This window comes from Accipiter gentilis, chromosome 9, assembly GCF_929443795.1.
Source record: "Accipiter gentilis chromosome 9, bAccGen1.1, whole genome shotgun sequence".
Lineage (NCBI taxonomy): Eukaryota > Metazoa > Chordata > Aves > Accipitriformes > Accipitridae > Astur > Astur gentilis.
The window spans coordinates 1,171,660-1,196,857 of record NC_064888.1 but is presented as its reverse complement, the minus strand read 5'-3'; the positions used below and the strand labels follow the sequence as shown (position 1 = coordinate 1,196,857).

The 25,198-nt window shown below is 61.8% G+C and overlaps 2 protein-coding genes across 7 annotated transcripts; both read left to right on the top strand.

The window, feature by feature from the left end:
* Positions 1 to 66: 66 nt before the first annotated feature.
* Positions 67 to 16,408, top strand: PNPLA6 (patatin like phospholipase domain containing 6). 5 transcript variants are annotated; one of them, XM_049809487.1, is made up of 36 exons: positions 67 to 151; positions 1,621 to 1,690; positions 1,797 to 1,859; positions 2,199 to 2,286; positions 2,371 to 2,453; positions 2,534 to 2,631; positions 2,714 to 2,854; positions 3,448 to 3,607; positions 3,709 to 3,789; positions 4,309 to 4,437; positions 4,518 to 4,598; positions 4,678 to 4,786; positions 4,892 to 4,981; positions 5,167 to 5,273; positions 5,371 to 5,562; positions 6,103 to 6,180; positions 6,381 to 6,586; positions 6,715 to 6,846; positions 6,933 to 7,056; positions 7,137 to 7,250; positions 7,563 to 7,638; positions 7,750 to 7,890; positions 8,219 to 8,282; positions 8,354 to 8,522; positions 8,585 to 8,767; positions 8,841 to 8,959; positions 9,049 to 9,205; positions 9,756 to 9,872; positions 9,993 to 10,062; positions 10,921 to 11,037; positions 13,430 to 13,578; positions 13,651 to 13,803; positions 14,601 to 14,717; positions 15,617 to 15,713; positions 15,793 to 15,902; positions 16,067 to 16,408. In XM_049809487.1, the coding sequence occupies exons 2-36, from the start codon at positions 1,652 to 1,654 to the stop codon at positions 16,130 to 16,132; spliced, it is 4,020 nt and encodes a 1,339-aa protein (XP_049665444.1). In that variant the 5' UTR covers positions 67 to 151; positions 1,621 to 1,651; the 3' UTR covers positions 16,133 to 16,408. The 5 variants fall into 5 exon arrangements, with proteins under 5 accessions (XP_049665444.1, XP_049665445.1, XP_049665449.1 ...); XM_049809488.1 differs by having other exon boundaries at positions 108 to 151; positions 1,114 to 1,690; XM_049809489.1 differs by lacking the exons at positions 67 to 151; positions 10,921 to 11,037 and having other exon boundaries at positions 900 to 1,690; positions 16,067 to 16,407.
* Positions 16,409 to 20,366: 3,958 nt separating this feature from the next.
* LOC126042436 (macrophage mannose receptor 1-like) lies at positions 20,367 to 24,812 on the top strand. Of its 2 annotated transcripts, XM_049809497.1 has the most exons (7): positions 20,369 to 20,499; positions 21,176 to 21,496; positions 21,745 to 21,801; positions 21,916 to 22,308; positions 23,080 to 23,225; positions 24,251 to 24,360; positions 24,459 to 24,812. In XM_049809497.1, exons 1-7 carry the CDS (start codon positions 20,427 to 20,429, stop codon positions 24,583 to 24,585), a joined length of 1,227 nt encoding a protein of 408 aa, XP_049665454.1. In that variant the 5' UTR covers positions 20,369 to 20,426; the 3' UTR covers positions 24,586 to 24,812. The 2 variants fall into 2 exon arrangements, with proteins under 2 accessions (XP_049665455.1, XP_049665454.1); XM_049809498.1 differs by lacking the exon at positions 21,745 to 21,801 and having other exon boundaries at positions 20,367 to 20,499.
* Positions 24,813 to 25,198: the final 386 nt, after the last annotated feature.

The following is a 25,198-nucleotide window of genomic DNA, read 5'->3' as shown; positions in this document are numbered from 1 at the left end:
CTTCCTTTCGCTTGACCTTCCCAACATGGCGCCGTCGCCCTGCCGTCCCCGCCCCTCTGCGTGACGTCAGTGCGAGGGGCGGGGCGGCTTTAAACGGACCATGACCGCGCGGGGGCCGCCGAGGCCGGAGCGGGGCGGGCACCGGCGGCTGGTGAGTGCGGGGGGGGGGGGGGGGGGTGTGTGGAATTACCGTCCCGGGGGGGGTGAGGGGCTGCACCGGCTTTTGGGGGGGTCTGGGGGGGGCCAGGTCTGGCTTGGGGGGGGGAGTAGAACCGGTTTGGGGGGGCAATACCCCCCGGGGGGGGGCAGGAATAGCCGTGGGGGGGGGCAATATTAGCCCGGGGAGGGGGCAATAAATGTAGGGAGGGGGTGTATTAGCCTGGGGAGGGGGCAATACTGGGGGGGGGTCGGTTTTAGATTGGGGAGGGGGCAATAACGCCTTGGGGGGGGGTGGGGGGGGCAGCATCACCCCCCACCCCAGTTATTGGGGGGGCAATATTAGGCTGGGGAGGGGGTAGTAATAGCTGGGGGGGGCAATAGGAGCTCGGGGGGGGCAAATGTAGCATTGAGGGGGGTAGTAAAGGCTGGGGGGGGGGTAAAAGCAGCTGGGGGGGTGATGGGGGTTGGGGAGGGGGCAATAAGAGTCGGGGGGGCGGCAATGGGGGGCAATACTGGTTATGGGGGGGCAATACCAGCGAGGGGGGCGGGAATATTACCGGGGAGGGGATTTTGCCCTGGGGGGGGGCAGTAGAATTTGGGGGGGGGGGGGGTAATATTGTCCTGGGGGGGGGGGCAGAACCAGCCAGAGGGGTAATATTGGTGGGGGGGGGGCAGCAAATTGGGGAAGAGGGGGCAGTTGTCACCCATGGGGGGGGCCGTTGTCACCCATGGGGGGGTGTCACCAGGCCCCGGCGCCGCCGTCACCGCAAACGGGGTGCTGGGTGCTGGCGCGGTGTCGCTGGGCTGTGTGTGTCCCCCAGCCCCCCCCCCCCCCATGGGATGGCCGTGATGGTGGTGGTGGGGGGGGGGGTGTGACATGTGCCAACCTCGGTGACGTCCCCGATCCGGTGCCCGCCGATGCCACCGTCACCTCGCCGGGGTGTCCTTGGGAAGGACGGTGGTGACGGCAGGGGGACAACGACGACGACGACGACGACACACACACGACACGACGACACCGAGGCTGGGCCTGGCGGTGGCACCGGCGTTTGGGGACCCTTGCCTTGTGGCGGGGTGACATCGGCGACGGGTGACATCGGCGACGGTGGCCTCGGCGCGGTGACCAGAGCTGTTGCAACGGGAGGGTTCCTGCCACCGCTTCCTCTCCCTGTCGGGGGGGGGGGGGGACGACGGGGACGCTAAAGTCCCCAAGGGGACACACACGCACTAAAGTCCCCTCTCGGTCACTCGATGTCACCGAACATTTTGGGGGGCTCCCTACTGCACCCCATCATGCAGCAAATGGGGCCAAACCCGACACCCAGCAGAATTTTACCCGCTGCGGGGGTGTCACCCTGTTGTCACCGGTCCCTCGGTGGCCGGCACGGGTCCCTGTGTCACAAATCTCTCTCTTTTTTTTTTTTTTTAATTTTTTTTTATTATTTTTCCTCGTTTTTGCAGGTTTTTGCATGGGCAGAGCCCCGCCGCGGCCATGGGGCAGAGCGAGTCGGAGCCGCAGGAGGAGGCGGAGGTAGGGAATGTCACCGTGCCTGGACTGGGGGGGGGGGGGTGACAGTCACCTCCTGTGCGTGTCCCCACCCTGGGGGGGGGGCTCAGCTGTCCCTTTGTCCCCGCAGGATGCGTCCCTGACGTCTGTGCTGCCCAAGCTCTTCGCCGAGGAGCAGCTCCCCACCGGCGTGGTGAGCACCCCCAGGGGACACAGACTTGTCCCCGTGTCCCCAAGGGACAGCGTCCAGGTCCCCAACGCTGCTGAGCACCCCTGAGGGGACACAAATTTGTCCCCAAGAGACAGCGTCCAGGTCCCCAACCCTGCTGAGCACCCCTGAGGGGACACAAACTTGTCCCCACACCCCTGGGGAGCGGCGTCCCCATCCCCAATGCCATCACGTCCCACCCATCCCTCCACGTCACCAAAGTGGCAGTGCCGTTGGCGTCCCCCCCCCCCTCCCCGCGCTCGTCCCCGTCCCCTGGGGGGACACCAGGGGCCGCATGGGGACCCCCCTCCTCTCCCTCCGCAGGTGCTGGGAGCGATGCTCGGCCTCGGCCTCTTCGCCGTCATCGTCGCCGTTGCCATCGTGGTCCTGGTCCGGCGGCTGCGCCTTAAGAGTGGGTGACACCGCCGCGGTGGCCTTGGGGACGAGGGGGTGACAGGGCTGCGCCCCATTAACCTGTCCCCGTCGCACTCCTCAGAAATACCCACGCAGGGAACGCCGAAATACCGCTTCCGAAAACGGGACAAGATGCTTTTTTACGGCCGCAAGATCATGCGCAAGGTGACACCGGGGGTGACAGCTGGGGCGGCTTCACGGTGTCCCCCTCGGGTGACACCTCGGCTCGGTGTCCCCAACCCCAGGTCTCCCAATCCACCTCCTCCTTGGTGGACACCACCATTTCCAGCGCCTCGCGGCCCCGCATGAAGAAGAAGCTCAAGATGCTCAACATCGCCAAAAAGTGAGGTGCCACCGGGAAGGTGGGGACGGGGGGCGGTGAGGGGGTGGTGGCCGTGCCCCGATGTCACCTCGTTGTCCCCAAGGTTCCTGCGCATCCAGAAGGAGCTGCCCACGCTGCAGATGAAGGAGCCTCCCCCCTCGGTGCTGGAAGCCGACTTGACCGAATTCGATGTGGCCAATTCCCATCTTCCTTCCGAGGTTCTCTACATGCTCAAAAATGTCCGGTGAGGCTCAGGATCCATCCCTGGGGGTCAGGATCGGGCCCCAGGGGGATAAGGATCCATCCCTGGGGATCAGAATCAGGCCCCAGGGGGGCCAGGATCCATCCCCAGGGGAGTCAGGATCTGTTTCCAGGGGTCAGAATCAGGCCCCAGGGGGATCAGGATCAGGCCCCAGGGGGGGTCAGGATCCATCCCTGTGGGTCAGGATCATGCCTCAGGGGGGTCAGGATCTATCTCCAGGGCTCAGGATCAGGCCCCAGGGGGGTCAGGATCTGTTTCCAGGGGTCAGGATCAGGCCCCAGGGCCATGATCCATCCCTGGCAGTCAGGATCCAACCCCAGGGAGTCAGGATCCATCCCTGGGGATCAGGATCAGACCCCAGGGGGGGGTCAGGATCCAGCCCCAGCGTCAGGACCCGGCCCTAGGGGTCAGGATCCGATCCTGGAAAGGGGAGGCCGGACCACTACGCTGAAGGATGCTCTTCCCCTCTGCATCCTCCATCGCCGTGGCAACTGGCCGCTGGCCTGCCTCCAGAGGACCAGGACAGGTCCCGGCGAGCTCTGTGTCACCTGCTGTCCCCATCCTTGTCCCTGTAGGGTGTTGGGCCACTTTGAGAAGCCGTTGTTCCTGGAGCTTTGCAAGCACATGGTTTTCCAGCAGTGTCAACAAGGTGATTACGTTTTCCGTCCCGGACAGCCCGACACCAGCATCTACGTGCTGCAGGATGGCAAGTTGGAGCTCTTCCTCACTGAACCGGTGCGGGGACGGGGACAATGAGGGGGACAGGGATGTGGTAGGGGAATGGGGACACTCTGGGGGATGAGGATGGAAAGAGTAAGGAGATTTGCGCTTCACAGGATGGGAAGGAGACGGTGATGAAGGAGGTGTTCCCTGGCGACAGCGTGCACAGTCTGCTGAGCATCCTTGATGTCATCACGGTACCAGTGCCGTGGTTATCCCGAACACCCTCCCGTGACACATCATGGTTGTCCCCAAGCCTGATTGTGGCTGCCCCCAAACCCTCCAGGACAGTCATGGCTGTCCCCAAGCCCCCTAAACCTGATCACGGTTGTCCCCAAACTCCCTAAGCTTGATCGTGGCCTCCCTCAAGTCCCCCAGGCTAATTGCGGCTGTCCCCAAGCCTGACCATGGATGTCCCCAACCCTCCCCCAGCCTAACTGTGGCTGTCCCCAAGCCCCACTGGCTGTCCCCAAACCCCTCTAGCCCAACCGTGGCCATCTTCAAACCTTCCCAGCCCAACCGTGGCCATCCCCAAACCATGCCGGCTGTCCCCAAACCCCTCCAGCCCAACCATGGCCATCCCTGAACCCAACCAGCCAAAAGCCCGGTGCCACTGGTGGGCTTCGCCAGCCCCCAGCTGCCACCATCCCCAATCCATTGCCAGGATGGATATCCCCATCCTGGCAAGGCCACCGACACCATGGCATGTCATCTAGGGCCACCAGAGACCATACCGGACTGTGTGTGCCCGGGCGGCAGAGGACTCCACCGTGCTACGGCTGCCGGTTGAAGCCTTCTCTGCCGTCTTCGAGAAGTATCCAGAGAGCTTGGTGCGGGTGGTGCAGGTGAGTCCAAGTCGGGGGGGGCCATGGAGACGTCCCTTAGGGTGGCAGGGGACCATTGATGGCTTCTTGTCCCCCTCTAGATCATCATGGTGCGCCTGCAGCGTGTCACCTTCTTGGCTTTACACAACTACCTTGGGTTGACGAACGAGCTCTTCAGCCATGTGAGTTCATGCCAAAAACGGAGGCGGTTGGGCCGGATCCGGACCGCCCCCCCAGCCCCGCTGATGTCCCCCTTTGCAGGACATGCAACCGCTACGGCTCTTCCCCCAACCCGGCCACGCCGCCCGCACCAGCCCCGTCCGCCATGGCAAGCGGGGGCTTAGCAGTGCCGATGATGGCAGGGAACCAGGTAAAAGCCGGGAAGGGGGTCCTGGGACCCAACCACCCACCCACCCCCATGCCGCCACCATGGGGGGACTCCGCTGCTGGTGCTCAGAGTGGTCTCATCCTGCAGCCGACCCGCTGAAAGCAGGAGGCCTGGAGACCGCCGTGCCACCGCCGCCACCGTTGAGCCGTTGCATCTCCATGCCGGTGGATATCTCCGGTGGGTTGGAGGCTGGAGGAAGCGTGGGGGGGTCCTGGGGTCATGTAGCCCCCCCCCCAGGCTCATGCATCCCCCATGCTCGTGCACATTCCACCTCTCCCCGTGCTTGTGCATTCCCCCCAACCCCCAGCATCCCCATCTCGGACACCGGCGACCCCCCCGGTCCCCTCCCTCACCCATCACAGGCATCCAGAAGGGTCCCCGCTCCGACTTCGACATGGCCTATGAGCGCGGCCGCATCTCGGTGTCGCTGCAGGAGGACAGCACCGGCGCCTTGGCTGCCTTCTCCAGGGTAGGGCCGGATCCGGCAATGTCCACCCGAATCCTCGTCGCCGGCACCACCGGGGTGGCTGCAAGATGGGTGCCGAAGCTGTCCCATCTCCCTGCAGTCCGTCTCGCATGAGCCTAAGGAACGCAAGTCGGTGACAGTGGAGGAGCAACCGTCTGGTGTCTACCACTACAACTACTGCGAGGACGATACGGCACCTGGGGACTGTCCCTTCGGGCCTTACCAGGGCCGCCAGACGAGTGCCATCTTTGAGGCTGCCAAGCGGGAGCTGGTCAAGCTCATGAAGGTGGAGGTGAGGGCAGAAACGGTGCCAGCACGGGGGAATCGTGGCTTTGTGGTGGTCCACCGTTGTGTTGTGGTGGGTTCCCATCGCTTCGTGGTGGTCCCCTGTGGTTTCGTGGTGGTCCTTGTCGCTTCGTGTTGGTCCCGCGTTGCTTCATGGTGGATCCCTGTGGCCTCATGGTGGTCCCCATTGCCTCACGGTGGTCCCTTGTCACTTCGTGGTGGTCGCTCATCACTTCGTGTTGGTCCCCTGTTGCTTCGTAGTGGTCCCCGTTGCTTCATGGTGGGTCCCCGTCACTTTGTGGTGGGTCCCCATTACTTCATGGTGATCTCTATGGCCTCAGGATGGTCCCCCATCTCTTTGGGATGGTCCCCCATCTCCCTGTGATGATCTCTATCACTTCATGGTGGTCTCCATTACCTGGGGGTGGTCCCCTGTCTCCTCATGGTGGTCCCTGTCATTTTGTAGTGGTCTCTGTGGCCTCCTGGTGGTCCTCTGTCTCCTCATGGGGGTCCCCACCACCTCGTGTGACATTGTTCTTCCCCTCAGGACCCTTCCCTCCTCAACAACCGTGTCTTGCTCCATCACGCGAAAGCTGGGACAGTCATTGCCCGTCAAGGGGACCAGGTGGGTCTGGGTTTTGGGGAGCTGGTGTGGCGTCTTGCTTCCCCCTACCCCGTATTTCCATGGGGTGCCACCTTTCCTGCTCTTGCCCTGTGAAGACTTGGTGAAGAGGAGTAGAAGAAACCCCAAGTGGTGCTGGTGGGACCCCTCATGCCTGGGGATCCCAGGTGGCCCACAACGGTGATAGGGTGCCATTTCGGCAGGACGTGAGCCTCCATTTCGTGCTGTGGGGCTGCCTGCACGTGTACCAGCGGATGATCGACAAGGCGGAGGACGTCTGCCTGTTCTTGACGCAGCCCGGCGAGATGGTGGGACAGCTGGCCGTGCTCACCGGCGAGCCCCTCATCTTCACCATCAAGGCCAACCGTGACTGCACGTTCCTCAAGATCTCCAAGTCGGACTTCTACGAGTGAGTCCCCGTGCCGGTGGAGGAGGTTTGGGACAAAGCGTTGGTGCCAAAGTGGATTGCTGGGGTGAGCGCTATGGCGGCATCTCTTGGGGCCACCACTGTGTCCCCAAACTGCTGTTGACCCCTAGGATCATGCGGGAGCAGCCCAGCGTGGTGCTGAGCGTCGCCCACACCGTGGCCGCCCGCATGTCACCCTTCGTGCGCCAGATGGACTTCGCCATTGACTGGATGGCAGTGGAGGCCGGCCGGGCGCTCTACAGGTGGGTACCAACGGGTGGGTGCTCACCTCGACTTGGTGAGGACCAGCTTGGCAGGGGGTTGACTTGCCACGGGTGGTGTTTCCCAGGCAGGGTGACAAGTCGGATTGCACCTACATCGCGCTCAACGGGCGTCTCCGCTCCGTCATCCAGAAGGGCAGTGGCAAGAAAGAGCTCATTGGGGAGTACGGCCGCGGAGACCTCATCGGCGTGGTGAGAGCCGTGTCAGGGCCAAGGGTTGGACACCCTATACATCTGGCCGATACCTCTTGGCTATATGTCTTCTTCTCCAGGTGGAAGCCCTCACTCGGCAGCCCCGTGCCACCACGGTCCATGCGGTTCGGGACACGGAGCTGGCCAAGCTGCCTGAAGGCACCTTGAACAACATCAAGCGCAGATACCCCCAGGTACTTGCAGTTCCCTGTCCTGGGGTCTGCACCCTCTTCCCGTGGAAGGAGCGTGTCTCCAGGTCTCCCCCCCCCAGCTGGTAGCTGTGACACTCATAAAAACTAGCTTAAATTAAGGAATTAAAGAAGTGGTTAGAGCTGCTGGGGGAGAAGGGCTGATGTGCTAAAGGGTTGTCCACCTCTGAGGTCCCCAAGGATGGGGTGGGGGTGGTGGCACCCAAAAAAGCATGTGGGACACTGGTCTGGGATGTTAATGAGTCTCCAGCTTGGGAAGCCCTGGTCTGATGGCCATCCCCATCCTCGTCCCTGCAGGTTGTCACCCGCCTCATCCACCTCCTGAGCCAGAAGATCTTGGGAAACCTTCAGCAGCTCCGTGGGCCCTTTGCAAGTAGGTCCTAAAGGGATTGAGGACAACGGGGTGCCCTCTCCAGGGCTGGTGGCCATCATCAGAGCAGCGCATGGAAGGTGTCCACCATCTCCATCATCTCTGTCCATGCAGGCTCCGGCTTGGGCATGGCTTCCAGCTCAGAGCCCACCAATCCCACCAGCAACTTGTCAACGGTGGCGGTGCTGCCTGTGTGCGACGACGTGCCCACGGCTGCCTTCACGCTGGAACTCAAGCACGCGCTCAACGCCATCGGTGAGTGCCGACGGAGCGGTGACCGCGACATGGTGGCGGTTGTGGCGTGGAGGTGACCGTGGTCCTGTGGCATGCCAGTGACCTGGTGTAGTGGTGATTGCAGCCATGTGGCATGGTGGTGGCCATGGCATGGAGGTGGTCATGGTCTTGTGGTGTGGCGGGCACCATGGTATGGTGACCATCACAGCCCCATGGCGTGACAGCGACTGCAGCGTGGTGGCGACCACAGTCCCATGGCATGGTAGCAACCATGGCACGGTGATGACCAGAGCTCTACAGCACGGTGGTGACCACGTCATGGTGGTGACCACGTCCCCACCTCTCCCAGGTCCCACGCTGCTCCTCACCAGCGACATTATCCGTGCCCGTCTCGGCTCCTCAGCGCTGGACAGGTAACTCCCATTGGGAGGAACATCGTCAGCGACACACCACCGGGCCGCTGGCTGACCCCTCCATCTCGCAGTATCCAGGAGTACCGCCTGTCGGGCTGGCTGGCACAGCAGGAGGACATCCACCGCATCGTCCTGTACCAAACCGACTGTACCCTGACACCGTGGACCGTGCGCTGCATCCGTCAAGCTGACTGCATCCTCATCGTAGGGTTGGGCGACCAAGAGCCGGTGCTGGGAGAGGTGAGGCGGGGGGTAGGCGGTGGTGGGACAACACCGTGCCAGGTGGCTGATGGCTTCTACAGCTGGAGCAGATGCTGGAGAACACGGCGGTGCGTGCGCTGAAGCAGTTGGTCCTCCTACACCGTGAAGACGGTCCCAGCCCTTCCCGCACCGTTGAATGGCTCAACATGCGCAGCTGGTGCTCGGGCCACCTCCACATCAAGTGTCCCCGGCGCGTCTTCTCCCGCCGTAGCCCCACCAAACTGGTACGTGTGTCCCCCTGGGTGACCTTGGTGGTCCACCACCATCATCGTTACCCATTGTCCATCCCGTCCGCAGCGGGAGATGTATGAGAAGGTGTTTGAGAAAAGCGCCGACCGGCACAGCGACTTCTCCCGGTTGGCACGGGTCCTCACCGGCAACACCATCGCCCTCGTCCTGGGGGGCGGTGGAGCCAGGTGGGTGCCGCACTGTGGCAGGATGGGACCCAGCGGGTTGGGGGTCCCAATCTCATCTATCCTCCTCTTTATTTACTCCATCCATCCAGGGGTTGCTCCCACATTGGGGTGATCAAGGCAATGGAGGAGTCGGGGATCCCCATCGACATGGTGGGCGGCACCTCCATTGGCGCCTTCATCGGGGCACTCTACGCCGAGGAGCGCAGCGCTGTCCGCACCAAGCAGCGGGCGCGTGAGTGGGCCAAGGTGGGTGCTGTGGCATGTCCCCCACCCCAGCGAAAGCAAACCCTGACCCTCGCTGCCCCTGTTTTGGGAGGACGCTGGCACGGTGCTTGCCCTGCCCATGGCCAGCCCTGCCTGAGGTGTTTCTAAAGCATCTCCTTCCCCCTTTTCTCCTTCGTCTTCTTCTGCTTCCTCTTCTTCTGCTTCCTCTTCTTGTTCTTGCTCCTCTTCTCCTTCCTCTTCTTCTTCTTCCTCCTTTTCTTCTTCCTCTTCTTCTTGTCTCCTCATCTTCCTCCTTCTCTCCCCTTCTTTTTTCCTTCTCCTCTTTCACCTTCTCTCCTTTTCTTCTGCTGCTGCTTCTTTCTCCTCCTCTTCTTTCCATTTTCTTTCTTGTCCTTCTCCTCCTCCTCCTTCTCTCCTTCTTCATCCTTCTCTCCTTCTTCATCCTTCTCCTCCTTCTTCTTCTTTCTTCTCCTTCTCTTTCTTCTGTCCTCTCCTCCTCCTCTTTCTTCTGTCCTTCTTATTCACCTTCCTTCTCCTTCTCCTCTTCTTCTTCTTCCTCCTCTTCCTCCAGTGCATGAATTCGGTGTTTGAGACCGTCCTGGACCTCACCTACCCCATCACCTCCATGTTTTCGGGCTCAGCCTTCAACGCCAGCATCAACAAGGTTTTCCAGGACAAGCAGATCGAGGTGCGTCGCACAGACACCCCCCAGGGCTGCACCCATTTGTGGCAGGAGGTCCGACCAGCTCCCCACCCACCCACCCACCAACATCCCCACGGCGTCACCCACCCCATCTTGTCCTCACAGGATCTGTGGCTGCCCTATTTCAACGTCACGACTGACATCACGGCCTCGGCCATGCGGGTGCACACGGACGGTAAGAGCTCCCCAGGGAGCTGGAGAAACTCTCCGGTGCCACCACGTCCACCCTTGTGGGGACCCTTCTCACCGGCACCCCAAAACGGTGCCGCTGCCCCACGGGGGAAGGTCTGCCACGTGCCAAGGGGAGGATGCATCCTGGCACGGCAAAAAAAGGGCTTGGAGGGCTCCTGGTGAGCCTAGGCGGCTTCCCAGAGCTGTCTGGTGTCAGTGACCCCACCAGACTCAGGTCCCCATGGGGGTCTGGCTGTGCCCCCCACATCCTTGGTGGGGTTGGGGGCAGCATTGGTGCGTGGAGCCACATCCTGACACCCTGAGCATGCATGTCCCTTCTAACGTAGCTGCTCACCACTAATCCCAGTAACCCACGCTCACGGCATGTGGAGCACAGGGAGGCGGTGGTGGTGGTAGGGTTGATGCCGTGGTGGTGGTGGGGATGATGTGGTGGTGGAGGAGATGACGTGGTGGTGGTGGGAACATCTTGGTGGTGGGAACATCTTGGTGGTGGGAATGTTGCGGTGATGGGGATGTTGCGGTGGCTGCCCCTCCTCCTTGCCTGGTGCCAGAGCTCACCTGGGACATTGAGCCATCCACGGGGCGCACGCGGTGGCTCGTAAGCAGCCTGGCTCTTGCTCTGCCTGCTCCTCTGGCTTCTTAACGCCAACTAATCCCCACTCACCACCCCTAACCCTCTGGCGAGCATCTCGCCCGGCTATCCTTCCCCATCCCAGCGGCTCGGTCTTGGGGCTGCAAACATCCCACTGACGCGGTGCCGACATCCTCGGTCACCTACTGCCGGGTGCTCGGGCACGTCCCGTCCCCCCGTGGCCATGACCGTATCCTCTCCCTCCGGCAGGCAGCCTTTGGCGCTACGTCCGAGCCAGTGCATCTTATACCCCCTACCTGCCTCCGCTCTGCGACCCCAAGGACAGCCACTGGCTCGTGGATGGCTGCTATGTTAACAATGTCCCAGGTCAGCATCTCGCTCGCCGGGGCCACTGTCCCCCCCCCCCCCCCCCCCCAGAAAAAAACCACCCTTCCCACCCCCCTAAAACAACATCCCATCCCAAGTTGAGCCACCTGGGCTTTGTACATGTCCGGTCAGGGCGCGCGACAGGTTCCTCTGCCACCTGTGGGTGCCCGTTGGGCACCCATGGGGTGTAGATGTCCCTGGGCACGGGCAGGGGCAAGGGGCAGCCCCCCCATGGACGAGGGGTCTCAGGCGAGCCGTGCTCATTGCGTTTGTTCCCGCCGGCGCAGGCTCGCTCTGGCGGTACGTGCGAGCCAGCATGACCCTTTCTGGGTACCTACCGCCACTCTGCGACCCCAAGGACGGCAACTTACTGATGGACGGTGGTTACATCAACAACCTGCCAGGCAAGTAGCAGCTCAACGCCGTCACCGCCACGGCCCAACCGGGGCGGCAGCCGATGCGGCGCCAGGTCTGGCCCCAGGGGCGGCGGCGGGCGGTTGGGTGGGGGCCGCATGGCCACCACGAGATGGGGTCTCAACGGCTGGAGACGTTGAGGTTGGATTTGGGACATCTTGCTTGGGTTTGCATCTTCTTGGTGTCTTCATTGCTGGGCATCCGCTCAGGGTGTCTTCATCCTCTTTCACATGCAAAACAAAAAAATGTTCATCCATCTTGCATCATCTCTTGGTGTCCTCAGGATGAGGTGGCTTCCCACGGCATCCTCAGATTTATTCATATGCAAGATGCATCCCTTCATCTTGCATCATCTCTTGGTGTCTTCGGTGTTGGGCATCCTCTCAGGGCAACTTCATCCTTCTTCACGTGCCAGAAAAGTCACACAGTCTTGCGCTGTCTCATGGTGTTGTCAGCACCAGGGTGGCTTCCCAGGTCATCTTCATCCTTCTTCATGTGCAAAAAACCCTCCCTCCATCTTGCATCATCTCTGGGTGTCCTTAGTACCCTCCTAGAGCATCTCCATGCTCCTTAGGTGCCAACCACCTTCCTCCATCCTGCATCATCCTCTCCTGGTATCCTCAGCTTTGGGTGTTCTCCCAAGGCATCTCTGTGCTCCTGCAGGTACAGGTGCCAACTCCCTCCATCCTGCACCATCTTTTGATGTCCCCAGCATTAGGTGTCCTCCTGGGACATCTTCATGCTTCATCACGTGCAAGCCACCTTCGTCCATCTTACATCATCCACTCTTGATGTTCTCAGCTCCAGGTGCCCTCCTTGGGCCTCTCTGTTCTCCTTCACCTGCCAGACACCTCCGTCTGTCTTGTACCAGCTTTTGGTGTCTTTGATACCAGGTGCCCTCCATGCTTTTTCACGGGTAAGCCACCTCACTCTGTCTCATACCATCTCCTGGTGGCCCTGGCACTGGGTGCCTTCCTGGTACACCTTCATGCGCAAGCCACCTTTGTCCGTCCTGCCTCATCTACTCCTTCCTCACACCAGGTCACCTCCTGGGGCATCTCCATCCTTGTTCATGTGCAAGTCACCTCCTGTAATCTCAAATTATCTCTTGGTGTCTTTGACACCAGCTGCCCTCCATGCTCCTTCGCATGCATGGCACCTCCCTCCATCTCAAACTATCTCTTGGTGTCCTCGATGCCAGGTAGCCTCCCAGAACATCTCCATGTTCCTTCACGTGCAAGCCTCCTCCCTCCATTCTGTGTCACCTCCTGGTGTCCTTGGCACCGCGTGCCCTCCCAGGACATCTCCATCCTCCTTCACATGCAAGTGACCTTCCTCCATCCTGCACTGTCTTTCGGTGTCTTTGGTATTGGGTGGCCTCCTGCAGTATCTTCATGCCCCTTCATTTCCAAGCCACCTTCTTCTATCCTGCATCATTGTCTCTTGGTGTCCTCAGCACCAGGCACCCTCCTGGAGCATCTCCATCCTCCTTCACGTGCAAACCACCTTTCTCCATGTTGCATCATCATCTCTTGTTGTCCTCAGCACCAGGCGCCCTCCTGGAGCATCTCCATCCTCCTCCACGTGCAAGCCGTCTCCATCCACCTCACATCGTCTCCTGGTGTCCTCACCACCAGGTGTTCTCCTGGGGCATTTCCACGCTCCTTCGCATCCCACCACAGATGCTGCAACTTGCCTGTGCCCTCCTGTTGCCCCAGCACGTGCACCAGGTTGCGTCACTGCTCTGCTCCCCACCGGCATGTCCTGCCGCTGGGTTCCTGTCCCCAACTCTGGCACCCATGGGACACTGCTTGTCCCACCACGAGCCCCAGCATGGCTTTGCCATCCAGCCCAGGCTCGGGGACAATCTCTCAACCCCATTTCCCGGCTCCGCTTGTGCCACCACCTCTCGCCACGGGCTCAGACCGGGGGAAACCACAATGCTGCCAACCCAGCTTCTTCCTTTCCCACCCTGCAGCCGACATCGCCCGCAACTTGGGTGCCAAGACGGTGATCGCCATCGACGTGGGCAGCCAGGATGAGACGGACCTGTGCAACTATGGGGACAGCCTGTCTGGCTGGTGGCTTCTCTGGAAACGTCTCAACCCCTGGGCTGAAAAAGTCAAGGTGAGGACTGGTGGGACGCGGGGATGCTGGTGAGATGGTGCGGGCAGGTTTCTGAGCGCCTCATCCTCGCAGGTGCCCGACATGGCGGAGATCCAGTCCCGCCTGGCCTACGTGTCGTGTGTGCGGCAGCTGGAGGTGGTGAAGTCCAGCTCGTACTGCGAGTACATCCGCCCCCCCATCGATCGCTTCAAGACCATGGATTTTGGCAAGTTCGACGAGATCTATGTGAGTTGGGGGATGAGGAGGCCGGTGGGGTGGCCTGGACCATCTTTTAGAGTGCCTCAGGCCATCAGTGAGGTACCCCAAGCCATGGGCTGAGGTTCTCCAGCCATCAGTTGGGGTGTCCTGGCCATTGATTGGGGTGCCCTGGCCACTAATGGGGTGCCCCAGATGTGGATTGACGTGCCCTTGCCATTGGTTGGGTGTCCAGGCCATTAACAGGGTCTTCTGGCCATCAGGTAGGGTCAACCAGCAATTGATTGGGTGCCCCAGCCACCATTTGGAGGTGCTCTGGTCCACGGGTTGGGGTGTCCTGGCCATTGGTGGAGTGCCCCAGCCATCAGTTGGGTGCTCAGGCCACCATTCAGGTGCCCCAGCCATTAACAGAGTGACTGGACCATCATCTGGGGGTGCCTGAGCCATCATTTGAGGTGCTTGGACCAATAATTGCCATGTCCTGGCCATTATTTGGGGTGCCTGGACCATCGTTCCAGGTACCCAGCTCATCATTTGGGGCTCCCTGATCATCAGTTGGGCTGCCTGAGCCATTGGTTGGGTGCCCCAGCCATCAGTGGGGTACCCTTGGCCATCATTTGGGGGGTCCTGACTAGGTTGAGTGTCCCAGTCATCGTTTGGCATATCCCAGCCATCAGTTGGGTGCTCCAGCCATCAACGGGGTATCCTGGGCCATCAGTTGGGATGTCCTACCCATCAGTTGGGTGCCCAGGCTGTCATCTGAGGTGCCCCAGGCCATCGTTTGGGGTGCCCGGGCCACCGACGTGCTGCGGCCGCTGTCCCTGCAGGATGTGGGCTACCAGCACGGCAAGGTGGTCTTCGATGGTTGGAGCCGGGGTGACATCATCGAGAAGATGGTGAAGGACCGGCGCTCGGCTGACTTCTACGAGAGCAAACGCATGGACGTGAGCAGGGGTTGGCACTGGGGCTCACGGGTGGCGGTGGCTGCCTGGGGACCTGCCCTGGGGCATCCTGGGTTGGGCCACCCTGGCCCTGGCACCCTGATTTTAAGGATTTATTTTTTTTCCCCCTGGCCCTGGAGCCATCTTCAGGGAGCAGCACGCTGCCTTGTCCCTTGTCCCCTCCGTCTCCCCTGTGTCCTTCTAGCCCTCCTGGTGCAGCTTGTCCCCCTGGTGTTCTCCTGTCCCTCACTGGCATCTTCCTGTCCCTCCCTGCCCTGCTTCATCCTCCTTGGTCATCCTCCTGACCTTGCTACCCTGCTCCATCTCCTGTCTCTCCCCAGCATCCTTCCATCCTCTTGGTCCATCCTTCTGTCCCCCCTACCCTGGTCCATCCTCCTGTCCCCTCCTTGGTCCATCCTTGTGTGCCTTGGTCCATCTGCTGTCCTCCCACCCTTGGTCCATCTCCTGATGGTCACTGCCATCCTCCTGTCCCCTTGGTCCATCTTTCTGTCCCTGCCACCTTGGTGCATCTCCTGTCCCTTCCCATCATCTTCCTGTCCCCTTGGGCCATCCTCCTGTGCCTCCCACCCTGGTCCACCTCTTGTCTCTTTGGTCCCTCTCCTGTGCCCTCCAACATCCTTGTCCCCTCCTTGGTCCATCTCCTGTTCTCTTCGACCCTCATCCATCTCATGTCCCACACTGGCATCCTCCTGTCCCCTTCTTGGTCCATCTCCTGTCCCTTCCTTGGTCCATCTCCTGTCACTTTTTGTCCCTCTCACTGTGTCCCCTGATGCCCTTCCACCCCCTTACCCATCTCACGTCTCTCCTCCTGCCCCTTCCATCCTCACCCTTCTCGTGCTGGGGCGGGGGCTGTTCGGGGGCCCCCCCTTTTCCTCCCATAGGTCCTCACATGTCCCAGCGCCGGCTTCACCGACCTGGCCGAAATCGTGTCCCGCATCGAGCCCGCCAAGCCCTACTTGTCCGACGGATATGCCGACGGTGAGTTGGGCAGGGGTCCCCGATACAGGGCTAAATCCGGATATGGGGCCTGACCCTGTGCCCCCTTTTGTCCCCCCAGAAGAGTCCGACTACCTCACTGAGTACGAGGACGAGGGGATGGAGCCAGTGCGGGGCGAGGAGGACGCGTTCGCCCCTTCCGAGTGGGCCAGCACCGGCGCTTTGGAGGCTGTGAGTGTCCCTGGCCGTGGAGACCCTCCAAAATGGGGTGCCCCTGGGGCAGATCCTGCTCCTGGCCATGGAGACACCCCTAAATGGACTCAGGGACAGCCTGGAGCCCGTGGGTGCTGCGCTGTGTCCCCGTCCTGGTGTCCCCATGTCCCATCTCTCCACAGGAGGAGGAGAAGAGCCTGCGGCACCGCCCGAGCCCAGCCCAGGACCCCTCCGCACCCCACACCTGACCCCAAACGCAACCGAAGGAGCCCAAGAGCCGGCACTACCTCCGCACCCCGGGGGTGTCGTTCCCCCCCCACCCCGATCCCCCTTTCTGCGGCCGCTTCCCTGGCTGGGACTCGGCCCCGCGGCACTTTCCCATTCATCCTGGCTTGTCCCCGTTGCCGTCCCCAAGCTGGGGTGACGCGGGGGGCTCCAGGGACCCCCATTTTTCCCCCCTCCTGCACTGTTGCACTGGCCCAAATCCCCCCTCCAAGGCCCGGCCGTGCCCCGCTGGGGAGGAGGGGAAGTGACTGCTGTATATTTTCATTTTTCTTTTTCTTTTTTTTAATTATTATTATTATTATTTAAAACAAACCCAGCTGTACATTTTCTTTTTTAATTAGTAGTAGTAGTAGTAGTATTTAAAACTAACCAAGCTCATCCCGTGGGGATAAAGGCTTCAAGGCCGGGGGCTGGCACAGGGACATGATGCGCTTGGCTCCAGGGTGACACCACCGGACAACCCCTGCCGGCGCAGCAAAAGCCATGGCACGGTGTTTGTTGGCACCCCGTAACGCTTGTACAAACACCCCCGTGGCGGCACCCATGGGTGCTAGTCAGGCGCGTGGACTCGCTGGTGCAGGAGGAGGTTGGAGCTACGGCTGTAACGGCGGCCACAGTGGGCGCAGGGAAAGGGACGCTCACCGGCATGCGCCCGCCGGTGCCGCAGCAGTGCCGAGCGATGCCGGAAACCGCGGTGACACTGGGGACAACGGTGAGGCCGCTCACCCGTGTGTCGCCGGCCATGCTCTACCAGGCTGGCTCGCTGGGTGAAGCGCTGCCCGCACTGCCCGCAGGCAAAGAGCCGCTGCCCGCCGTGTGCCCGCCTGTGAGCTGCCAGCGCTGCCCGTCGCCCAAATCGCTGCCCGCACTGCTCGCAGGCAAAGGGACCCTGCCCACCGTGGGTGCCAGCGTGCGCCCGGAGATGCGACCGCTGGGCGAAGCGTCGCCCGCACTGCCCGCAGACGTGGGGCCGGGCACCGGCGTGACCCCGGCGATGCCGCAAGAGGTTGGCGCGGTCGGCGAAAGCCCGCGGGCATTCGGGGCAGGCGTGGGGCCGCTGGCCGGCGTGGGCGCTGCGGCGGTGCTGGGCCAGGTAGGCGCTTTGGGTGTAGGCGCGGGGACAGTCAGGGCAGCGGTGCGGGCGCTCGCCGGTGTGCACCAGCTGGTGCCGCAGTAGCGTGGCGCTGAGGGCGAAGGCTTTGCCGCACTCGCCGCAGGGGAAGGGGCGCTCGCCCGTGTGTGCCAGGCGGTGCCGGACCAGGTGAGCCCGCTGGCGGAAGCGGCGCCCGCAGTCACCGCAGGCATGGGGCCGCTCGCCAGTGTGGGTCTGAGCGTGCCGGGCCAGCGTGGAGCGGAGAGCGAAGGCTTTGCCGCACTGCGGGCAGGGGTGCGGGCGCCCCGTGCCATGGGTGCCCAGGTGGTGTTGGGCAAGGTGGGCACTCTGCCGGAAGCGCTGCCCGCACTCGGCGCAGGCAAAGGGACGCTCGCCCGTGTGCACCCGCTGGTGTACCAGCAGCCCCGCGCTGCCGGCAAAGGCTTTGCCGCACTCGGTGCAGGCGAAGGGGCGCTCGCCTGTGTGCCCTCGCCGGTGCATTGCCAGCGCCGCCCGGTCGCAGAAGCCGCGGCCACACTCGGCACAGGAGAAGGGGCGCTCAGCTCCGTGCAGCGCTTGGTGCCGCATCAGCGTGGCACTCGCCCCGAACCGCTTCCCACATGCCCCACACCGAAAGGGACGGGCACTCACTGCCATGGCCTCACCGTTGTGCCAGCTAGGCTTGGCGGCATCCTCCTCGGGTTGGTTCTGTGGGGCTGATTTGGTGCTGCCGGCATCTGCCGTGTCCTGGCATTGCGTCCCCAAACTGGCACTGTTGATGGCTGCTTCATCCTGGCACCCTGGTATCAGTTTGGAGCTGCTGGTGTCTGCCTGGTTCTGGTGGTGTGTCCCCAAAATGGCACTGTTGGCATCTTCCCGGCCCTGGCATGCTGGCATCGGTTTGGCACTGTCATCCTGGCATTGCAGCCCCCAGTTGGCACTGCCAGCATCAGCCCAACACCGCAGCATCATTTTGGCACTGCCGGTGCCTGCCCTGTCCTGGCTGCCTGGTGTCAGTTTGGCACTGGTAGCATCTGCTCGGTGTTGGCATGGTGACTTCAAATCAGCACTGCCGGTGTCTTCACTGTCCTGACTCACTGGCATCAATTCGGCACTGCCGGCATCTGCCCCAGTCTGGCATTGTGGTCCCAAATCAGCGCTGCCGGTGTCCATCCCGTCCCGGCACCCCGGTGTGGTTTCAGTGCTGCCAGTGTCCTCCTGGGTCCTGTCTGCGGTGCAAGAAGAGAAGGGGTGAGCAGGCAGCACCCAAGGGGGGTGTGTGTGTCACACTGGGGTGGTGGTGGATCCCTCCCCCAGCCGGTACTGGGGACACCCCAGGGACACCAGGACACCAGTGATGGGTGCTGGGCCCAGCTGGTGATGGTGACACAGGTGATAGGGACAGGTCCCCATGGGCAACCCGGTGCCCTGGTACCGATGGGTCCCACTCCCCAGTGCCTCCCCCAGCCCCAAGCTGGTCCCCCACTACCAGCTTTCCAGTTCCCCGGTACCAGCCCAGTACACCCATCTCTTTGCCAGTATCCGGGCCCCGCAGCCCGGTACAGACCCCTCCTCCCCGGTATCGGCTCCCCCTGCTCCCCGGTACCGGGTGCCTCCCCCACCGGCTTCACCCCAGTCCCGGCTCGCCGTTCCCAGTATCCCCCGTTCCCGGTGTCTCCCGCTCCCCGGTACCGACCCCCGCCTCCCCGCGCTCGGCCCCGCCCCTCCGGGCGTGACGGCGCCACCTGGCGGCCGCGGAGGGGGACACACGCGTGGGGAGAGACGGGGACACGCGTGGGGACCCCTGCGGGGGGACGACGACACACACCTCTGGGGACACACGGGGGAACGGAAGGGGTGGTGGGGGGGGGGTCCTGCGAGGACGGGGATAGGTGGGGGGGAGCCGTGGGGACAGCCGGCACCACCACGGGACAGCCGGCTCAGCCCTGGCACAGCCGGCACCGCCGTGGGACAGCTGACATCACCATGAGTCACCTGGCACCGACATGGGACACCCAGTACAGCCATGGGACACCCGGCATCACCATGGCACAACTGGCACCACCATGGGACACCCAGAACAGCCATGGGACACTTGGCACCACCATAGGCCACCTGGCACAGCCAGCACCACTATGGCACACCTAACACCACCATGGGACAGCCAGTATCACTGTGGCATACCTGGCACAACCACAGGACGCCTGGCAACACCACAATACAGGCAGTACAACCATGGAGCACCCAGCATCACCACGGGACACCGAGCACCACAGTGGAACATGTGGCATCACCACGGGACACCCGGCACCACCATGGGACACCTGGCAGAGCTACAGCACACCTGATACCACCACAACACACCCAACCCTACCGCGACACACCCGGCACCACCACGGGACACCCATGACCACCACGGCACAGCTGGCTCTGCCACGGCCTCATGGCCAGCCCTGCAGCCCTGTGCCCGCCCCACGGCATTGGGTGCCCACTCTCACCGGATGCGATAAGCCGGGTGCCGGCGGGTGGCCGGGGAGCCATGGCTGGGGCTGGTGGGTGCTGATAGCACCCAGTTCTTCCTGCGCGGCCAGAGCTGGTGTGGGGCCAGCATCCGTCTCGGGGCCACCCGGCTCTCCCACTGGTGCTGGGATGGATGTGGGGGCACCCAGGTGTGGGCAGACGCCAGGGATGTGCCGGGCATGGGGACACCCTGGTGACAGGGACACCATGGGCACTGCCACGGGGACACCGGCATCTGCTGAGTGTGGGCATGGGGGGGCACTCTGGGCATGGTGACACCCCAGGCACTGCCACAGGGACACCTCTGCCATGGGGACACCCAGCCCTTGCTGTCCCCAAGTCCCCCACATGCCACCCAGCACCAACCCCCCCAACCAGGCAGCACCCTTGCCCCCCCACCCCCCCCAACAGGGCCTTCCTGCACCGAGACCCTAGGGACACTGGGGTCTTTGCCAGCACCCACTGGGGACTGTCACTGGTGGTACCACCTCCAGCCAAGCTTTGGGGTGCAGGGAGGGAGCTGCCGGGTGCTCGGGGGCCCCCCCGGGGCAAGGGTTCATCCGGCACCCCCCCCTCATCCGCTTCCCGGAGGATTTATCGGCGGGGACACCCACTGGGGACAGCTCTTCAGCGCTGCAGGGACGATGTACGGCAACATCGAGTCCAGCCAAGCCGGGCAGGGGCAAATGTGGGAGCTGGAGCTCAGCGGCGGGGAAGGTAGGGAGCACCCCAGGGTGCTGGATGGGGTGGGGCCAAGCCCAGCAGTCCCTAATGCACACCCCATGTCACTTTTGGGGTCTCACAGTGTTGGGGGTATCCCCTGTCTCTGTCCCCAGTATCCAAGGGAGGATCCTAGGATGGGTGGTGGCACCCGGGGGGGGCTCCCCCATCCCTGGTGACTGAGGGGGGGTCCCCAGGATGGACTGTGGTACCAGGGAGGGATCTCCATCTCCATCCCTGGTGCCCAACTGGGGTCCCGGGGAAAGTGGTGGCACTTAGAAGGCACCCAAGGGGGCACCGAAGGGGACCCCCCATCTCCACCCCTGGTACCTGAAGGGTGTCCCCAGGGTGGGCAGTGGCACTGAGGGGGATCCCCGTCCCTGTGCCTGGTGTCCAAGGGGGCATCCCTGGGACGGTTGGTGACCCCTGGGGAGACTCTCCCACCCCCAGTGTCCAAGAAGGGGGTCCCCAAGGCAGACAGTGGCACTGGAGGGGACCCCCATTTCCATCCTTGGTGCCCAAGGGTGATCCCTGGGGAGGTCGGAGACACCTGGGGGGGTCCTCAGAGAAGTGGCACCAGGGCAAATCCCCCACCCTCGTGCTTGAGGGGAGTCCTCAGGGATCATGGTGGCACTGGGAGGGGGATATCCCCTCACCGCTATCCCCTCCCCAGCCTGCAGCGACCTGTGCTCCACGGAGGAGAACCCGTACGAGCCCTTGGACTCCGCCATCACTGTGCCAAGCCAGAAGCACGTGCCTGACCCCCCAGGTACGGCATGGGCAAGGGCGAGAGCATCGTCAAAAGGACAAAACCACGCTGCGGTTAAAGCCAGTGCCACCCGGCTCTGCCCAAACCAGGGCCTGGCCGTCACTCACCCACCCTCCTCAGCGTCAGGGTGCTGCTCCAGGGAGAAGCTGGTGCTGGTGGGCACCGTGGCACTGGGTGTCTCGGTGCTGATGAACGTGATCTTTCTCGCTGTCGGCTCACAGCACAGTGAGTAGCGGGGCTCTGTGGGGCTTGGGGGAGCCCCCTTCCACCTGGGGAGACGATGCCGGGGCTGCTGGGTAGCAGACTTAAGGTTATTGGGGTGTTGGGGGTCTCCAGGGGGGGTGCAAGTCCTCAGCACCCCTCAACACCAGCCCCTCTCCCACCCCTGCCACAGCAACGGCTCTGGGACACCCTGTACCTTGCAGTGACAGGGTGACCTGTGTGTGCGTGTGTCCCCGTGTCCCCCCCCACAGTTGCAGCCCTGACGGAGGCGCTGGAGGCAGAGAAGGTGAAGAAGGTGCCGAATGTGGGTGTGTGTCCATGCCGTGTGTCCCCCCACCTCCCCTTCCTTTCCGCTGTGACACCCACAGACGTGTCCTCAATCTCCATGTGTGTCCCCCGGTTCACCGGGAACCTCTCCGCAGCCTCCTGCTCCTTCCTGCTGTACAACGAAGACCACCGCAAGTGCGTGGAGGCCAGGGGGCAACAACTGATGGTGACGACGTGCCAGCCCGATGCCACGGCACAACGGTTCCAGTGGTTACAAGGGGGCCGGCTACGGGGCTGGGGGAGCCAGCACTGCATTACGGCAACCCGCGGGCAAAGCTGGGCAGTCGTGGGGCTGGAGCCGTGCCGGGACGACAGCGAGCTGCAGCGGTGGGAGTGCCGTGACGGCGGGCTATTGGCACTCGTTGGCTATGATCTCTACTTCAATTACGGCAACCACCCACAGCACACGGTGATGCTTTACACCGGGAACCGCGAGTGGAGCCGCTGGGTTGTCCACGGGAGCAAGGATGACGTCTGTTCCCGCTCCTGTCAGTCCTGGCACCTTTATCCCAAATATTTAGGGCTTTACCTAACCCTACACTGGACAAAGTTCAGCCCTAACCTGGCACAGATACAGCTTAAACTAAACTCAAACTGCAATAAGGCCCTAAACTGACCTAACCCTACCTTTAGGGTGACTTAGGTGACTTAACCTAACCCTAACTGAGCCCAAACCCTAATGGGACCCTAACCCTGATGCAGACTTAACCCTAAATACATGCGACTTAACTTAAACCTAATCTAGCCCAAACCCCAGCAGGGCCTTAAGCATAAACTGTTCGTAACCCTAAATATGTAGAATTTAAACTAACCCTGATCTAGCCCAAACCTCAATAATCCGAACCCAGTCCTAACCCCAAATATATAGGATTTAAATTAACCCTAAAGAAGCCCTAATCCCAGTGGGGTCCTAACTCTAACTCAGCCATAGCCCTAAATATCTAGGATTTAAGATAACCCTAAGTTGGCCCAAAATTCAGCATGGTCCTAACCCCAACTCAGCTGTAACCCTAAACATATAGGACTAAAGCTAAACCCAAACCCCAATGGGACCCTAACCCAGTCCTAACCCTCAATATAAAGGATTTAACCCAAACTCCAGCAGGGCTCTAACCCTAACCCAGCTGTGACGCTAACCCAGTGGGGATGCCCAGCAGCTGGGGTTGTGGCTCCGGCCAGGGCTGTTCCCAGTTTATGGGGTCTCGCAGCCCCAGCTGAGGGGTGACCCCCACACACTTTTCTGTGTCCCCCCTTCCCAGGCTGTCCCCCTTGCTCCAAAGGCTGGACCCATTTTGGGAAGTCCTGCTATTTCTATTCCAAGACGGTGAGTTCCTGGGAGAAGGCCCAGCACTTCTGCTCGGTCCTGGGCATGCAGCTCCTGGAGGTGGACAGCCCCGAGGAGAAGGTGAAGGGGGGACAGATCCAGGCATCCAGGAAAGGGGATGGGGAGGGGGGACACTGTGGTGCCTGAGGTGGGCTTTGTGGGGAGGTTATGATCTTCTGTGGGATGGGCAGCGGCTGAAAGCCCTTAAACCCTGTCCTGAACCCTACGACAGGTTGGTGTCACCCCACACCTCACTTTTCCCACAAGTGGGTGCTGCTGAGCCCTCACCCTAAGCTTTACCCAATTTTTGTCCTTTTAACCCAAAATTTACACTCTAGGACCTAATATTTCTGCAATTAAGCCCAACCCCATTCCTAAGAGAGCCATAACCCTAATTTAACTGAACCGAATCCATCTGAAATCTATCCCTAAACCTAAGCCTAATCCTAAACCTCACCATAACCCTGACCCTGACCCTAACCCTAACCTTAACCCTGTCCCTAACCACCACCCTAATCTGATTATCCATAACTGTAATCCTATCCCTATCCTAAACCTAACATATATTTATAGGACTTGACTTAACCCTAAGCCAGTCCAAACCCCACCAGGGCCCTAGCCCAGCCCTAACCCTAAATACACAGGACTTAAGCTAACCCTAAGATCCTCCAGACCCCAATGAGGCTCTAACCCATCCCTAACCCTAAATATATAGGACTTAAACCAACCCTAAGATGGTCCAGACCCCAATGAGGCTCTAACTTGAACCCTAACCCTCATTTTTCATAACTGTGACCCCAAACCTGTGTATAACCTGAACTTAACCCCAGCCCTAGTGTCCTATGGACCCTCACCCTGCTGTCCCCGACCCCAAATCTCCTCTGAACTGTCCCCCGATACCAAAAAAAATCCCCAAACTCCCCCCCACATCCCCCCGCTCCAGGGCAGAGGTTGTGTCAGCACTGGGGAGAAGTGGGGTATTGAGGGGGGAGATATGGCATCAGGTCCTACCTGCCACCAGGACTTGCTGTCCCCCGCTGTCCCCAAGGGTGGGCAGGGGATTGGGGGGGGCTCTGCCATGGGGGTGACGCTGCCTTTGCCCCCAGGATCACATCCGGACCATACTGCAAACCTCCTCCTGGCTCGGCATCAGGGATGAAGAGGTCGAGGGTACCTGGAAGCGGGCAAACGGGACTATCCTACCCCGGGAAAGCAGGTACAGCCCAGCAGGCGCTGGGGACAAGGGATGAGGGCTTAGGGACGCAGGGGGACACCCCTAAGCTGTCCCGATCCCCCCCTCCCATCTCGTTGCAGCTTTTGGCACAGGAATGAGCCCAACGGCGGGCACCAGGAGAACTGTGCAGTGGTGAGGGAGGATGGCGAGTGGTACGACTATCCCTGCACGAGTCAACTCCCCTGGGTGTGTGAGGGACACCCCTGAGCATGCAAGGGACACACCAAGATCCCTGACCCCCCACCCAGCACCCACCACCCCCTCTGGGGGCTCCCCCCGACCCCTTTCCACTTGCCACATCTAACCTGCAGCACTCCAGGATGTAGCCCTGACCTTCAGCACATCCGTTTGGGGTCCATGGATGGATCTCTGGGGAAAATTTGGGGTACGGGGTGGAGTGGGGTTGCCTGCAGGGTAATAAACATGTATGCAGAGTGAGGCCTTGCTCTAGTGACGGGGTGGGGGGGGCTGCATGGGATGGGGGACCCCTGATGGTGTGGGGTGGATGGGTGCAGGGCAGCTCCTGGCTCTGGGTTTTGGAGTCACTCGGCAGAGCAGCGGTGGTTTCGGGGGTGATGCCACATGGAGGATTGGGGCGGGAGGGTCTTGGGCCTCCAGGCTCCCCACAATCCTCCATGATCCCTTCAATTACCTTCAGGCTCCCCAAAATATCCCCCAGCTCCCCAAGTACTCCCCAGACCTCCTAAATCCCCCTCTAGACCCCCAAATACTCCTCAGGGCTCACCCAAATGCCCCCCCTAGACTTTCTTTAATACCTCCCTGACCCCCAAATAACTCCCCCAGGACCCTCCAAATACCC